The sequence below is a fragment of the Acromyrmex echinatior genome, chromosome 1 (assembly GCF_024713525.1).
Source record: "Acromyrmex echinatior isolate Ae372 chromosome 1, ASM2471352v2, whole genome shotgun sequence".
Lineage (NCBI taxonomy): Eukaryota > Metazoa > Arthropoda > Insecta > Hymenoptera > Formicidae > Acromyrmex > Acromyrmex echinatior.
Genome location: NC_141852.1, coordinates 7,286,773 through 7,303,977, shown reverse-complemented (window position 1 = coordinate 7,303,977; position 17,205 = coordinate 7,286,773). Strand labels below are relative to the sequence as shown.

The 17,205-nt window shown below is 33.2% G+C and overlaps 3 protein-coding genes across 3 annotated transcripts; 1 reads left to right on the top strand and 2 right to left on the bottom strand.

The window, feature by feature from the left end:
• Nucleotides 1-471: 471 nt before the first annotated feature.
• On the top strand, nucleotides 472-5,634 carry LOC105149744 (protein RCC2 homolog). The gene is made up of 4 exons (XM_011062366.2): nucleotides 472-887; nucleotides 1,460-1,700; nucleotides 2,182-3,029; nucleotides 3,666-5,634. Exons 1-4 carry the CDS (start codon nucleotides 681-683, stop codon nucleotides 3,834-3,836), a joined length of 1,467 nt encoding a protein of 488 aa, XP_011060668.1. The 5' UTR covers nucleotides 472-680; the 3' UTR covers nucleotides 3,837-5,634.
• A 133-nt stretch (nucleotides 5,635-5,767) lies between these two features.
• Nucleotides 5,768-9,613, bottom strand: LOC105149743 (uncharacterized). The gene is made up of 5 exons (XM_087404836.1): nucleotides 7,230-9,613; nucleotides 6,702-7,153; nucleotides 6,359-6,597; nucleotides 6,084-6,264; nucleotides 5,768-5,929 (listed from the first exon to the last, which is right to left on the bottom strand). The coding sequence occupies exons 1-5, from the start codon at nucleotides 7,501-7,503 to the stop codon at nucleotides 5,774-5,776; spliced, it is 1,302 nt and encodes a 433-aa protein (XP_087260962.1). The 5' UTR covers nucleotides 7,504-9,613; the 3' UTR covers nucleotides 5,768-5,773.
• A 139-nt stretch (nucleotides 9,614-9,752) lies between these two features.
• Nucleotides 9,753-11,955, bottom strand: LOC105149742 (RAS oncogene family member Rab18). The gene is made up of 4 exons (XM_087404832.1): nucleotides 11,728-11,955; nucleotides 11,540-11,657; nucleotides 11,135-11,452; nucleotides 9,753-10,464 (listed from the first exon to the last, which is right to left on the bottom strand). The coding sequence occupies exons 1-4, from the start codon at nucleotides 11,796-11,798 to the stop codon at nucleotides 10,303-10,305; spliced, it is 669 nt and encodes a 222-aa protein (XP_087260958.1). The 5' UTR covers nucleotides 11,799-11,955; the 3' UTR covers nucleotides 9,753-10,302.
• Nucleotides 11,956-17,205: the final 5,250 nt, after the last annotated feature.

Below are 17,205 nucleotides of genomic sequence, written 5' to 3'. Positions count from 1 at the left end.
AGAACACTACAATAATGTGGAAGTCTCGATCACGATCGGAGTGGCCAATTTTGAAGCCATGGATGCTTTCTAGTAAGGACACAGTCAGACACTGTGTAACACAATGAATCGTTTTGTCCTTTTTTAACGTAGGCAAACAACAAAGATGTAATGATTCACTGTGTTACACTGTGTCTGACTATGTTCTTGCTGAAAAGCACCACATATATATTGAATCTTCCCGCTCGGATCGCGAGTCCGATTCTGCGCGTTCCGGCCCGAGCGAAACGCTCGGGAACACGAGGCGCGCCCCCCGGCGATTTATAGTCATAAACTGCGGTGTCGCGTCGTGTATTCGCGTATAAAAGAGTATATACTATATACTTATCGCGGGAGCATGGTTTTATTATGATTTTTGAGCGCCAGGTGGCCGCGTTTTTGTTGTCGATTTGCTGTTGGCGGCGCGGGGCGGCGCGGCACTTTCAGCGCCATTACATCGATAAATGTCATCGCGGCGGCCAGCGACGTAAAGCGCCGCCGAAAATTTCTAAGAACTGTCCACCTGGTCCTTACACTGCTTACCACCCGCGTAAGAAGAAGAGCAGGTGGAGGGTGGAGGAAGGATCGCGTGGGATCACGCGACGTCTATTCCAGACACGGACACGACGCGTCCCGGTCGCACGACTGGCACGACTGCGACGATGTCGACCAAGCGAAAAACCGCGAGCGGCAAGGCGAAGAACCGTCCCAAGTCGCGCAAGGTAGAATACGACGAGGAAGATATTTCTAGCGAGCATGATTCGGAGGTCGACGATGCTGAAGCCGGTTCCAACGCCGACGGCGAGGACGCCGCAGCCGAGGACGCGCTTGCGGACGTTTCGAACATGCCTGAACTGCCGGCCCCAGAGGTGAACTGATGCCTTCGTATTATTTTCCCTCGCATCCGCGCGAACGACGCGCTCGATTTCGCAACACAGCGCGGATTGCGACGGTCTATTCGTTTGAAACAAATAAGAGCCGATTGTTCCCTATTAACAATCGCTATTAATATCTTACCTTCCGATATCGAAATATGAATATTTAAACAAATGAATACGTAAATATCGAAGTGCATTGTTAACATTTAAATTGTTTTTCAACTGTCACGCTCAATGGTTTTCTACTTCTTTTTATATTCGCTAAACTTTATTAAATATTATAGAATTTGTTAAACCGGAAAAAGAAAATTAATCCTTCGATCAATATTTTGTTGTTTCTTAAATTTCGTATATATGTAAAATTTATATGGAACTTTATAGAAGTAATATTAAATGAAATACATTAGATGCAAGAAAAGTAATTATAAGTCTGTCTTATCTGAATTTCTTCCACAATTCATTTCCTCCTTTTCTCTCCATATTAGAGAAAAGAAGAAAAGATGAATTGTGTAAGAAGTTCAGCTAAAAAGAACAGGCTTCATGAAATTTGTTTGATATTATAGGGTGGATGGGGCAAGCCTGGAACATTGCTCATGTGTGGCCTTACTAATTGGGAAATGGCTGGTCGCAAGGCACCGCCTAAAGGAGTAAAAGCAAATGTAGGACGTAGCCTGTGGACGCCGCATACTTTTAAGAACTTGAATGACGCAAAAGTACGACTAATCGCGTCTGGTCCTGCTGCATCCCACAGCATTATTGTCACTGAGGATAATAGATGTTTGGCTTTTGGTAGAAATGATAAAGGTAAGAGATAACGTATCTTTGTATATGATAACTGTATATCATATTGTTATTTTCTTTTTCCTCATTGAAATATATGCATTCCCAAAGTGGCTATTATTCATTTTGGACTTCAATCACAAACATCTTGCAATCAACTTCTTATAAAATCAAAGCATATATAAAACAAGGGTCAGGATCAAGTTCAGAATCCACTGACAAATCAACCACTTTCATTCAAAGTCATTCATGATGTCTCTTGTCATAGTTACTATTTTACTTACTATTGAAGATTAACACTTGCAAGTCTATATAGATTTCACACTGGCACAAGATGAGTTTCAATAAAACTTTGTAATCAATAAAATCCTAGAAACATTAAAATTTGACCAATAAATAATATGACCAAATATATAATAGCATCTAATTGTATTTAAATTTGTATATATTACATCGCTGGTTTTATTCTATCGATAGTATTGCTGAGACCGAACAATTTGCGTAGGTCAATTGGGTGTCGGAGACACAAAGCGTCGCGATGAGCCTACCGAGGTCGAAGCTTTAAAGGGACACACAGTTATAGGAGCATCATGCGGACGCAACCATACTTTATTTTTAACCAGCCGTGGGATAGTTTTCGCCGCTGGCGACAATAAATTGGGCCAATGTGGGATCGGGAAAAACGATCCCTGTGTTGTAACTGCCACCAAAGTAAAATATTCCGGACCACCGATAGTGAAAGTAGGATGCGGTGCAGAGTTCTCAATGATTCTGGATATCAAGGGTGGTCTGCACTCGTTCGGATGCCCAGAGTATGGTGCTCTAGGCCATAACACTGACGGCAAATATTTCATCACGAATACGAAAATGGCATTTCATTATGAGAAAGCACCTAAGCGAATCGTTTTATACGTCGAAAGAGGTAAGGATGGCCACGCGATGCCGTTGGATCGCGTTGAGATCACTGATTTCAGCTGCGGTCACTATCACACGGTCGCAATTGACAGCAAGAATCGTGCGTTCTCCTGGGGATTCGGTGGGATTGGCCGTCTGGGCCACAATGAGCAACGCGACGAGTTGGTACCGCGTTTAATAAAATTTCTGGAACCACCCAGTCGCGGTGTCCGTGCGGTGCACTGCGGCAGCACGTATAGCATCGCGATCAACATACATGGTTCCGCCCTGATGTTTGGTCAGACTAAGCGTACCGGCGAGGCCAATATGTATCCCAAACCTATCCAAGATCTATCCGGTTGGGAGATTCGATGCGTCGGTTGTTCGCAGACCAGCGTAGTAGTCGCGGCCGACGACTCCGTTATCGCCTGGGGTGCCAGTCCTACATTTGGAGAATTGGTACGATATTGATATTTTTTAAGGATATATTTAGAATATCTCAATTTTGTTCTTTGATAAAGTTACAATTTAAATCGAACCTTCCATATGAAAACACTGCAATCCTACATGGAGTTTATCTTCTTCATTAATTTCGTTGTAATTTGTAATATTTATGGAAAGGGATTGCTTATCCAACCTCCATTTTAAATCAGATCTTATTTTAAATTTAAAACCTTTATTATTTACTTATTGTTATTTGGAAGTTTCTGACCTCTGAGGGAAATCCCAATATTGTAATTAGTTCATCCTTTTGAAAAATTCGTGTCTATATTGTTTTTATCAATAAAATGTTTTCTTAATATATATTAGATGTAATAAAAAGAAATCCATTATTTTTCCGATAGATGGCTTTAGTAATCTGTATCACGCGTAGACGAAATACAGATTACTAAAGCCATCTATTGGAAAAATAATGGATTTCTTTTTATTACACCTAATATTAATATAAATCATATGCAAGATAACAATTTCATAAATCAAAATCAAATCTTTTGCTAAGAAACTGCTCTAACATCCAATTTTTCAGCATGCAAAACCATAGTCACATAAATCACATTAATTAAATGATTTCCAAGATGATAATTTTTCTCCTAGGGTTTTGGTGAAATGCGAAAGTCGTCGACGACTCCGATGGAGGTGAAAGCCTTGGAAGGTTTATATATTACTGCCGTTACATGTGGTCTATCTCACACGCTTATGATCTGCCGAGATGATACTGAAGAAGAAAGAACCAAGATTAATAAGCTCCAAGTTTATTCTGTTTAAAGTATATTCTTCGACTGCGTAAACGGGTCTCTATTGAGTCACTCTACAGATGATCGAATCGGAAGGAAAATTCTCGTTCCTTCAACGAATCACAGCTACATTTTGATGAATTTTATAACAAGATATTCGAGACCGATAACAGTAGATCGCCACGAAACGTCCAGAAAAGATATAGGATTAGATATTACTCTATATATATATATATATATATATATATATATATATATATATATATATATATGTATGTATGTATATTTACAGGGTGTTTGTAGTAACGATAAATCTCTCGCATAGAAGTAGAGCGAAACTGAGTCGAAAAGTTCTCTATCATTTTGCAATTTTCGCAATAATTAACAAGATATCAATTACTAAAAATCAAATATTGGTTTTCAATAATTTTTTACTCGAGTATATATTACTATCAAATTTACAGAAAAATAGCAAGAGATAAAAATTATTTATTTTCTTCTCATAGAGTTCTAAGAATTTTTTCAGAATTTTTTATTAACTTTTTAGTACTACATTTTCTTATATTGACAACTATTTTTACCAACATGAAAAAATCCTAAAAAATTTTGAAAAAATTCTCAGAATTCTCTAAAATTAGTAGTACTTGAGTAAAAAATTATTGAAAACCAATTTTTGACGATTTTTAATTTATTTTGTTAAATTGTGAAAATTATAAAATGATAATAATGAAAATTATGAATGATGGTAGAGGACTTTTCAACTTAGTTTAATCCGCTCTATTCCTATACAAGAGTTTTATCAAACACCCTGTATACTTTGTACTTCCAGTTTTTACTTAACGCGCGAAAAGTCGATCTGTGTAACATTTTGAAACTCATTCTGTTAGCAGCTCAGGATAATAGACCAAACAAGATAGATACAAAAATATATTTTGATACGTTGCTATTTTATTGAAGTTTGCCGTAATTTTCATCGGAATGGAGATAGTTATTTCATATGAAGAAGTTAAACTGGAAAGTGAATTCATAGAGCTCAACAGTAACTGCCTTTATTTTTATCGCTTTCTTAATAAATTTATCTATTCAAATAGTTTATATAATTGATTCATCACAGTAGTACCTGAATCATTACATCTGCAGGAATCGTTTTTTACAATGCAAATACAGGGATAATCCCTGAATAGGATTAACGCGAGTAAGCCATCATTCAACTAGATAATATTTTACGGTTGTATGTGAATTAAATTTCGATACGTTTGATTAATTTCATAGGAAGATAATTTAATTTTTTTTTTTAATGTAAAATGTCACGTATATTGAAAATATATATATTTAATTTTATTTTTAATAATTTTTACGCATATGTAAAATTAACGATTATATATTTTAAAGTGATAAAAAAGAGCTGTGGAAGTCGTAAATTTGTTTTATTGCTAGATTAGAGAGAGAATCCCAAATTCACAGGCGACTGACTATACACATATTTCGTATTTTAAGGTCTTTCTTTCAAGATAAATCATATAACACATTTCTCTCATATATGCGTTGTACGAGATTACTATCATAGATGCATTAAAAATGTTTGATCGAGATACACAATAAAATAGAATAAATCAGAAAATGCGTTTAGTATCTCACATATATTAATGAATTTACAATTCTGATCACTGCCAGAATGTATTATGAACATCTTTCATTGTGATGTCAGACATTCATTCCATTCCGTTCCATGTAATACTCTCGTGCAATTTTTGCACTGAAATATTCTTCTGATAAACTTGCGATGAATGTACAAGTCCAAATATGAAATAAACGAATTTTTTAAGAAATTGTTTCCAAAACCTTTGTCTTACTTAGCAACTTTCAAGAGGGAAAATATTCGTTTTAATTTTTACATTTTATTCTTTTTCATTATTCAACGTATCGCTTCTTTTTGCAAATTTCACTTTTGTTTGCTGTAAAAGCCGATCATATATTGGCATTTTCAATAACATTGGTACATTTCCAATAATGTTCTTTAATGCGATATAATTTCTGTTGTTCTGAACATATGACATAAGCAATATCTTTCACAGCTTTATTTGAGCATCTAATGACGTTTTCTTCTTCACGTTTACGTTCTTGCTATTTGACAAAATTATATATTTTATAAACTATATAAATTAAAAAAATGATATTTCCTGTATTAGCCAATTTTATTTCAATTTTACTTATATATTAAATGTTATATATTAAAATATAAAATGTTATCTAAAAAATACTAAATGTATGTTTTTACCATAAGCTCTTGATTCATCGTACTGGAAGCGATAATTTGTTGAAAATTATGAATTTCCTTTTTTGGGACATTTCCATACTTCCAACGTAGCAGTTGGTGGGCTATGTAATGTATAGGATCTGATGGACAGTATCTCAAAGCTCTGCCTATCGCCCATGATAGTGGCACCAACACATTTTGTCTATATATACATTTATATATGCATTATATAATTTATTACATTACCATGCTTATTTCATACAAATTCATTAATAATTGTAAAAGCTATAAAATACTTCAAATAATCATTTCTTGTCAGGGTTTTACTGGCTTGTTTTTTCGGCAATAAATTCAAATAACGAGGGCATGAGGTAAGATTACACTGCATGCTTGTAAAAATATTTGAAAAAATCATTTCATCTAAATTATAAAAACAAGATGTCTTCAATGAATCAGATATTGTGTCAAAGGTTTTTTTTTTCAGTAATGTAGAGTATGATTCCAATATTGTTAAATTGCAGTCACATAATATTTCCTATTAATTATTTCTCCTATTAATTATTTCCTATTAATTATTTAAAATAGATTCATTTTTCTATGCGCTTTATCTAATATTCCTTGAAATTAATTATAAGACACCTCGGTTACTTCCAAAGCTTCCTTTTTCTTATATTCATTGTATCCAAGATCAATTAGAATATCTTCTGCCTCATCATCAATACCATTTTCTTTTACATAATTACAAGTGTTTTCATCGATCCCAAGCTTTCTCAGAAAACGGATTGTTGTTGGTGAAATTGGCTTAACTTTTCCCTGCCAGTTTATAATTCCTGGAACATCAATGCCACTCGATAAAAGCCGATACAATATACTTTTATCTTGAGACACCAGTCCACATGTAACAATAGCCCAACATTGATCTTCAGTTAATCCAGTAGCAGCCAAATTCCAAATAAATTTATCATCAAGTTTTTTCATCCATGTATCTTCACTTATTTTTGCTCCAAAATCTTCGAAATATTTCAGTTCCTCAGAAGTAAGTCCAAGGAGACCATATTTCATTGCCTTCACAATACTTTGTGGTGACATGCCTAAAATTTACTATTTAATGTAATAGAACGATAAATAACGAAATGCATAGAAATTCTCATGAGAAAATCTTGCTACCTTTTTCTTCTAGTTTCAGTAAAATACATTCATTATACATTCCACTGTGTATAATAAAATGTAAGGATTTATTGTATTGCGCATCAGTACATAAGGATTTAATATTACGTCGCATAAGTTTATCCTTTAGTAAATTGAGTAATCTCTCGTTACTCCATCCACCGTAGATAAACATTCCTTTATTTGTCAATTTTATATATAACTTTGTCTCACATAACGCCTCCTCTTCTGTTATATTTTGCATATCTGACATTTTCAAATAGATATAAATCATACAAATTAAGAAAGTATCTAAATGCTAAGTCATTTTACGGAAACATTATAAATGTCAAAACGCAAGCTAATTATTTTGGCAATTGTTATGGATTGGTTATCGTTCGTCATGATCGTTCATCGCGTGTGTGTATGTGTGATATCTTTTTTTATATTAAAATATTATTACATATACACAAAATTTTTTTTATTTACAAATAAATAACTATATATAATTTATATAGAGCTTCTCAGAAATTCGCAATCTTTCACGAAATGCATTGTATGGATTCTCTTTGGTAAAAGAAGCAACTTTTTTCTCTAACAAAAAATTATATTTAAATTATATTTAAAGTTTTTAATAACAATTTAAATCTCTAAAATAAACGCTCTAAATTACGCTTATGAATAAGTGATAATGCACGTTGAACGTATATACACTGTTTTACTTAGAAATATTTCATAATGATTGATGCATTTAAATATTACTATTACGATTTGTATATAATAAGAGAAAATTTTTTAATTGTGATATCATTGAAAGTAAAATAAATCTTTAAACAAAAAATTTCTTAAAATTATAAGTGTTAAATATAAATGTTTAGTACAGCCGTCCCTCTTCGATTTTCCTGTAATTTTGTAAATTTGTTTACTTTCATGCGTAGAATATATTCCGAGACGAAATATCGTCGCTCAAGTTCGTTTTCTTAGTATTTAATTTCAAAGTTTTTTTATGTCGGTAAGTTGAAAAATAATAATTTAATGATATTTTACAACTGCGCACGCTCACTAATGTTGTCATTTATGAATATCAGTTCAGATATAAATTAAGTATAAAATGGGATTCGAACAACTTAATAATAGTAAAAAAACAACTTAATTATATTAGAAAATTACAACTTAATTATATATATAAGAAAATTCGTATTTTTAATTAATTAAAACAGAGAATATGCAGGTATACAATTTGAAACAAACTATCCGCTGCTACAATTTAAATTGATTTGTGATTCAAAATGTATGTCTGCATATTCTCCATTTCTTTAAATGCTGCCAAAAATTTGCCGAAGATATACGCATGCTTAAAATAAGGCCCACGCCAGTCCATGCATTCAATCACAGACAGATGTACATTTTGAATCAATTACAGAGAGGTATATAACATCTTAAATCGATCCAGATTAGATTAATGACAAAAAAATTCTACTATTGAATCGATCCAGATTAGATTAATGACAAAAAAATTCTACTATTGATAGAGCATGTAACGTCCAATAGCAAAACATTAATCTAACCCAGGTTAGTTTAAAACCCGCTACAATCGAAAAAATTCTATTAATTCATAAATAACAACATTAATGCGCAGTTGTAAAATGTTATTAAATTATCATTTTTCAACTTACCAATATCAAATTTTTAAATTAAATGATAAGAAAATGAGATTTGAGCGACGCTTTTCCTTTTCAGAATTTATTCTACGCATGAAAATACACAAATTTACAAAATTATAAGAAAATCGAAAAGGGAGGCATTCAATTGAACATTTACTTAAATATGAATTTACAACACTAAAATAAATCATATTCAGATATAAACACTCAGACAACAAGCTATTTACACTATCGTCATTTTGACATCGAAATGACGATAGTGTCATTTTGCTACTTGAGATATGTATATAAAAGGAAGGTATTGCGAGCTTGTATTGCAAGCATGTATTTCAAAAAACATTTAATTCAGATTCATCTTTAAAGAGCACAAAAAATATTTTGGATCTAATCTATTTATCCCTAATCTTAATATTCTAATTGAATTATTAAAAAATATGTGAACTTATTTTACTTTCAACTGTTACTTCAGAAATATCAATTAAAAGACTTCTGATACCTATTTCTTATTAAGTTATATTCTAAATGTGATATATTTAGATATTATGTATAGGTATTTTTAAATCTTTAGAGAAAAAGTAACCATACACTATCTCTAATTTCGTAATTTAGAGCGCTTCAAATTTCGTTAACTTTAAATTATTCATTCAAACATTATTACTAGAATACAATTTTCAAAGAATGAAATTGTTTCTGAGCAAAGAATTGCATTCCGTATATAATATATACGAATATTCTGGGATATACTATATACCATTATCATATATAATTGTATTAAGATCTCTATATAAAATATATACTCACCACTTTCTCGACGCGTATATATTTCTGATAAGAGATACATATTATGGAACCTACAAATTAGCACACACAATCGACAAAGTAATGAAACAACATCCTTAGATATATTTTTACATTATAATACATATTTTTCAAATATAACAATGATATGCGTCAAGCGCACATATATGTGCAAAATATAAAACGTCAAACACAATCGAAAAGACTATAAAAATGTTCGAATTCACTTGTACAAAAACGTGATCAACATACACTGCCACCGACTAGGTCCATACAAATGTCTTGAGTGTGTCTACAAGTACTTCTTTAGTATTTGTAAATCATGTATTTACACGAACACAAAATTTTGCTCGACATCATAGATTTCTAAGCCAGATTCAACTTAGTCTCTAACGATAGTTCGTACGTTTAGATGTGTATACTTGATAGAAGCAAATATGTACATGCCTATCTTCTGATAAGTTTCGCACAAACTGAATATATAGCTTGTATGAAGTGATGACCTATTAAGCTTGATCTTTCCCGAATTACACTCAATGTGTATCCCTCGAAATTTACTTTTCGTGCAAGACTTCCAAACTTAACACATTGTATACACTATTGTTATCAGCACACATACTTTTCACAATCGATTACAGCAAACTGCAATAACAGTTTGAATACGCATCTTGCTGTGGCTGATCGTTACTCAACTGCATTCCTCTCTTTCCCATTCGATGCCTTGCACCACTTATAGTACCGTTGTCATACAGTCGTGTAGAATAAGTATCCCAAAGACCAGGTGTTTGTATAATCTGTTACATATACAATGTCACTTTACATAGCTTTATAAATAAGAGTAAATATTTTGAATCGCTTCCTTGCTTCAAATCTTAAAAATATACTTATTCGACGTGTATTTACTCAAAATAAAAAATTTGACAGAAAAATGTGATAATTCACCTTGCAAAATTCAAACTTTAACTCTTAATAACCGTTTCACGAAACAAATCACTGCGTTTTTCTATTACATTCTTTCGTTTTGAGTGAATACACGTCGAATGAGTATATTTTTATTAAGATTTGAGACAAGAAAGCGATTCTAAATAATTACTTAAATAAGTAAAATATGTTATAAATGATAAGTTGTAATAATAATTAATTATAAATGATCCACTGGTGCTAGATGGAAAGAAGAAGGTAACGTGTATCTTCACGCAAATCATTTTTGAATATCATGATTATCAGATCTTAACAAAGATTTAAATTATATATAGTGTTTTTTTTTGTAAGTAGATTCTGCAATGCTTGTTTTTAATGTCACTGACATTGTAATGCAATCTATTAAATCTTTTACATCATATATACTAAATTTTGTAGTTCTATAAAAATAATAGAACATTTTTAATTACCTAGTAATTGTAATCTTCACTGAATCGTATTATATATAAAATTATAACAGTTATTAGTTAAATTCTGATATACCTTTTGTACAAGTTCCTCAAAGCAACATTTTACACCATCTGCCGTTTTTGCGCTGCTCTCAATATACAGAGTCTGGTGCCTTCTAGCAAATTGTAGACCTTCTTCGGTGCTCACCTCTCTGTTTGACAGGTCTATTTTATTGCCTACTACCATCTTGATGATATCCGTTTTATTACAGTATGTATTCAACTCATTGAGCCATGTCTCCAATTTTACGAAGGTATTTCGATCCGTAACATCATACATTAAGATAGCACCTTGACCGTCTCTGTAATAACTTGGTGTTAATGTGCGAAATCGTTCCTGACCGGCGGTGTCCTGTAAATAGCGCATTTTGATAAATCATAATACACTCCATAGATTAAGTTATCTTCTTGTCACAAAAATATAATTGTGATTACAAACCCAAATAGCAAGTTTCACCACATTGTCGTCGATGATAACCTGCTTTGTCTTGTAGTCCATCCCGACTGTGCTCTGCATGTTTTCATAGAACTCATCCTCAGTGAATCTTAGAAGTATGCTGGAAATGTATGACGTAGTACCACCGAGTATAGTTTCGGTGCAAGAATAAATTGTACTTTGCAAATTACCTCGATTTCCCTACATTGGATTCGCCTATCATAAGAATTTTCAGTATCGTCAAATAATCTTCCTGATCCATAATAATCTGCTGACCACACCTAATCACTGCACTCACAATATCAAGTCGATATATCAACCAGTTAACGATGACACTGAAAACAAACACCAATATCTCTCTTTCCTCTTAACGTCACGAAATTGCCTGTGAAGTGTGATGGGAATTCCAACAATGTTGCCAACTTAATGAGGGCCACTTCAATCAACTTCGATTAATTTTAAGCTGTGTTCCAAAATTCACTGTCAGTACTGAAAATTTATAGTATTGTATAAGTTAGGGGCTCCGCACAATAAAAGGAACAGGGAACAGAAAATAGAGAATAAGAATTTCAACCTATCAGAAACTGTGTTCTACAATACATGATTTCTGATAGGTTGAAATTTTTATTCTCTGTTCTCAGTTCTCTGTTCTTTTTATTGTGCGGAGCCCCTCAGAGTGAAATCACACGATGCGGAAAAGAGTTGCGGAAGAGAATACGTCATTGAAACAACCAATTAGCGCTATTCGAAATAATGCAGAAGAATGCTGGTTGTTTCTATGACGCATTTTCTACAATATTTCGCAGTCGTTTTCCGCACCGTGTGATTTCACCCTTAGGGTGCGATTCCATGGTGCGGAATTGGAGCAATCCGGAAGTGGCGAAACGCTTGTGATTGGCTTCATTCCGTCGATTCCGCTAAAATATTGGGTCATCTAAAAAGTATCCGCGGTTTTTTGTCACTAGATATGTGTTGATGGTCATATATCTAGTGACAAAGTATCGCGGATACTTTTTAGATGACCCTATGTTATGATGAATATGTTTTTCTATGTCCCATGGCACGGAATTTTCGAAATGCGCAATTAGCGTTGACCAATCACAAGGGGATCGGTTCTGTATCTTGAAACGAGGTGAAAATTACAAAAATAAATTTACTAGAATACTGATAATTTAATTGGTCAACCTAGCAAATTTGCTCGCTTTTGTAATTTTCACCTTGTTTAATATAGAATCGAGTCTAAGAGCCTTCCCATAGATCAGTTTCATTAGATTCACCGGAATAGCGTTTATCATTGGCTTGCATTGGATTGCGCATCTACAAGTTCCGCTCCATGGGACATGGAAAACTAAATTCCTGCGGATCGGAAATTATATATACATACAGGGACATTGCCCCGACTTCATTTTATGTACCTATTTTGATTTTGATTTATATTTTCGCCTTTCTGTATACTACATATATACGACATTCGTGTTCTGACTTAATTAATTACCTTCAGAGTTATGTTGAAATTCCATTATCACTCTATTCTTGTTATTTACCAAATGTTAAACAAGGATGACATAACACCCGGAAAACACCCAGGTGGAAATCCGAACACGCCTCAACCTATTGATTAACCATGCGCTTGTAGGAGACAGTTTTCTCCATTTAAACTAGCTTAATGAGGTTAGTTTTTATAAGTATACATATGTACACGTATACATGCAAGCATCGGCGGAATCCGCAAAAGAAATAAATTTGCGCAACAGAAAACGGCGGAATCGGTGGAATGAAGCCATGACCAATCACGAGCGTTCCGCCAATTCCGCATTGCGCCAATTCCGCCATGAGACCATTAGAGAGAATTGAGGGAGCGGACTCACCCGGAAGCCGCCATTTTTAATGTACTGTTAAAGTGAGTTAGGAAAGATGAGGTTTGTTCGCATACTCCAAATTAACCCAGAGAATACTTGGATCACAGGTAAGGTGGCAGTTGGAGCAGTTGCATTCATGTGCTCCAATATTCAGTGATACGAACGGATTTAAGACAAGTGAGCCTGTCACCTAATCTAATCCGTGAGACTACTTGAACAGATCGGATGTCATGTGTCTTGTTTCATTTCGGATATTTTGTATTACTTCGATTATTTGAAAAGCATTTTTATACAAAATAAATGCGTTTTTAATAAATATAAAAGTTATATTATATTTTTATATTATATTATATCATATTTTATTATATTAATATTATTTTATTTCATTTTTTTAATTTTTCTAATTTTATTTATTTTATTTATTTATTTATTTTAAGAAATTAATTAATTATTTACAGATTTTAATATGTCATTTAATATTATTAAGATTGTTTTGAAGATGCGCATAAGCATCAAAAATTTGTTAAATTGCTAGTCAATTTAACTCGTGATATTACTGCGGCAGTTTAGTGGAGTTAGCGTTTCAAAACTGAAAAATCATTTTGGCGAGCGTTTCTAAGAACTACATACGTAGTATATAAATTCACACAAGAATCATATAAGCATTTAAGATCCAGCTGGACCGTTTCAGGCTTTGATTTCTATAGTTTGTATTATTTATTTTATTTTATTTTATATTTTATTTTATTTTATATTTTATTTTATTTTATTTTATTATTTTATTTTATTAATATTATATTGTTATATTATATTTGTATATTATATTTTTATATCAAAAATTTATTAAATGCGTTTTTATACAAAATGAATCTGAAATACTCTTTTTTCGATACAGTACGTTTTCAATCATTACACATGCGTGCACAACATGCCCCAATCGTACCACCTTTTGAAAATGGAGCTCTTAATTGACCCATGGAATATGCTCTAATGCAACGCGAACATCCAGTCGCCATATTAGTTCCGGACATGAACATATTAGAACGTGTTGAGCATGTTGGAGCATGCGACGCGAACAAACCTATAGTAAGAGTGTAACTATGTTCAGATTCTTCACCGAATGGTGATCGCTGGGTAGTGACTGGTTGAGTGGACGAAGCTTAGTGAAAAGTACTGGAGTGGTTTGGGAATCAGGAGGCTTATTACGGTTCTTGAAACGAGGTGAAAATTACGAAAGTGATCGAATTTACTAGAATATTTATAACTTCATTGGTTAACATCTAGATTGCATTCCACTTAACGCTCGCGAGCATCGTTTGTCCTTGTTTAGCATTATAAATAAATGACAAGGATGAAATGATTCCACGAGTGTTGTAAGCGTTAAGTGGAACGCAACCCTAGTGAAGTTGCTCATTTTTGTAATTTTCACTTCATCTAAAGAACCGTAGTAAATCTCCTGAACGCACTCTAAGATAAGATAGAGTCCTATATGCATCGGTTACAGCAAATAGTAACGTAAATATATCAGATTTAATATAAATTATATTGTATATATACAATAATTAATATAATTGTATGTTGAGAGAAGTTATCGTTACGTGCTTCTGGGAGTACTTAATTTCTCCTCCTTTGCATTGCTAGAAAGGTGGCATTGTAAAACCGAAAGTTATCCATGTATATTTTTTTTACTTTTTGGTCTTCTTGTCCGTGCCTGGATGGTTCGCACGCACGTCACGCTCTTATTCTTTGTGTCTAATAAACAGCATTATTTGTGTTAAGAGGAACATCGTGTTCCGGTCCCATTCATACTATTCATCGTCCTATAGTTCCAATAGGTTATGGGCCCAGGTCACACGTGCGTCATAAAAATCGAAATAACAGAAAAAATCGCTGAGCAAAATGGCTACATCGAACCACCTACATATTGAAAAGTTAACTGAAGACAATTACGAATTATGGAAATTACAAATGGAAAGTATGCTAGTGTGTAATGAACTGTGAATATATGTAAGCGGTACGACAGTAAAAACGGAAGAAAATGCAACAGTGGATGATAAAAGACGAGAAAGCGTTGATCGTATTGAACTCAGCAAACGAGAATTGATTAAAATGGATTGAAATTTATCCGAATGCGTATTCTAAATAGCGAATACTTTTTTTGGATTTAATTGAATTCAATTGGATGTAATTGGATTGAAAAACTGCAACTTTCCTATTCAAAATTTTTAATTGAACAATATTCACAATGCACAAAAAAAACAAATACTATTTTTAGATTGAAAGAGATATGATCCATACAATTCCTATAAATGAATAAAAATGCATTCAGGATTGAAAAGCATTCATTTTAACATTCGTGAATCAATATTTCTGAAAATCTGAATTCATTTCAATCCATTCTCGTTTGCTGGGAATGTTTCACGTGTGAACAATTGAACTTAAGTAAAAAAGCTTCAAACATCGAAAGCGGCATGGGACGAGTTAAAGCCAACGTATTGAATCCAAAGGACTCGTAAAGAAGGCAACTTTATACAAGCAACTATATCATATGAAAAAGAATTTTGGCACAACAATGAACCAGCATGTAAGTGATTTTACAGACAGAGCCGAACAACTCGCAGAAATTGGCGTAAAAATTCCGGATGATCTATTATCAATAATGTTGTTGGGGTCGTTCGACTGCATGAGTTCGAGAATTTTAACATTGCGATAGAATTTAGAGACGAAATTCCATTCCGTCGATAATCTCAAAGTAAAATTATTGGAAGAGGAAGCGCGACAAAATGATAGGGACGGAAAAGAGAAGATCGATTCAAATGGTAAAGCATTAATCGCGAAAACTACTTGCAATCCCAATAGAAACAAATACACAGACGAGAAGGATAAGCAAAGTAAACAAACCACGCAAAAATTCAACGGCAGCTGTGATAATTGTGATAAGTTAGAACATAGAATTTTAGAATGTCAATTAAGATTGAAACGAAATAAATCGAACAACATAAGCGATGCACTGACTGCGGTGGTTTGTGAAGTAGAAGCTGAAAAATCAAATCTAGGTGTCTTGATAGCGGCGTGACAAGATATGTGTAACGATCGGCATAAATTTCTAGTGTTAAATGAAAGTGATCGGCATAGAATATATATCGCCACGAAACAATACATTGAATTCACCGGCACCGGCGATCTAAATTTAAACGTAAAGGTAGGACGAAACTCGACAACAATCAAATTACAAAATACGATGTGCATGCTGCAATTACGGAATAATCTCATGTCTGTGAGAAGAATTACAGAAAATGATTACGCAGTTATCTTCCATAAAGATTGTGCAATAGTTAAACGAAGGGACGGTTCAGTGGTACTGACGGCAACGAAACAGAATCAACTATTCATCGTAGATACAACGAAAAATAATGTCATGACGATGAGAGAAACGAAGAACGACAATCTAATTAGATGATCAAAGGTATGAATATTTAAATGTCAATGATCTGCAAAAAATGAAGAAGCAAGAGTTAACGAATTAAGTTTGAATCACAAAAGATGAGTTCCACTGTGAGGTATGTGATGCAAGATACACGCTAAACCATTTGAACAATCCGATGAAATCGAGAAGATCAAGTTCTAAGTTTAGTGCATGCTGACATATGCGGTCCTATGAGTACCAATTGAAAGGAGCGAGATATTTCGTCACGTTCATCGATGACTACAATAGATATATAGAACTATAATGTTGAGGAGACATTCAGAAGTATTTGAAGCATTTAAGGAATACAAACATAAAGTTGAAAAGCAAACTGGATATCAAAT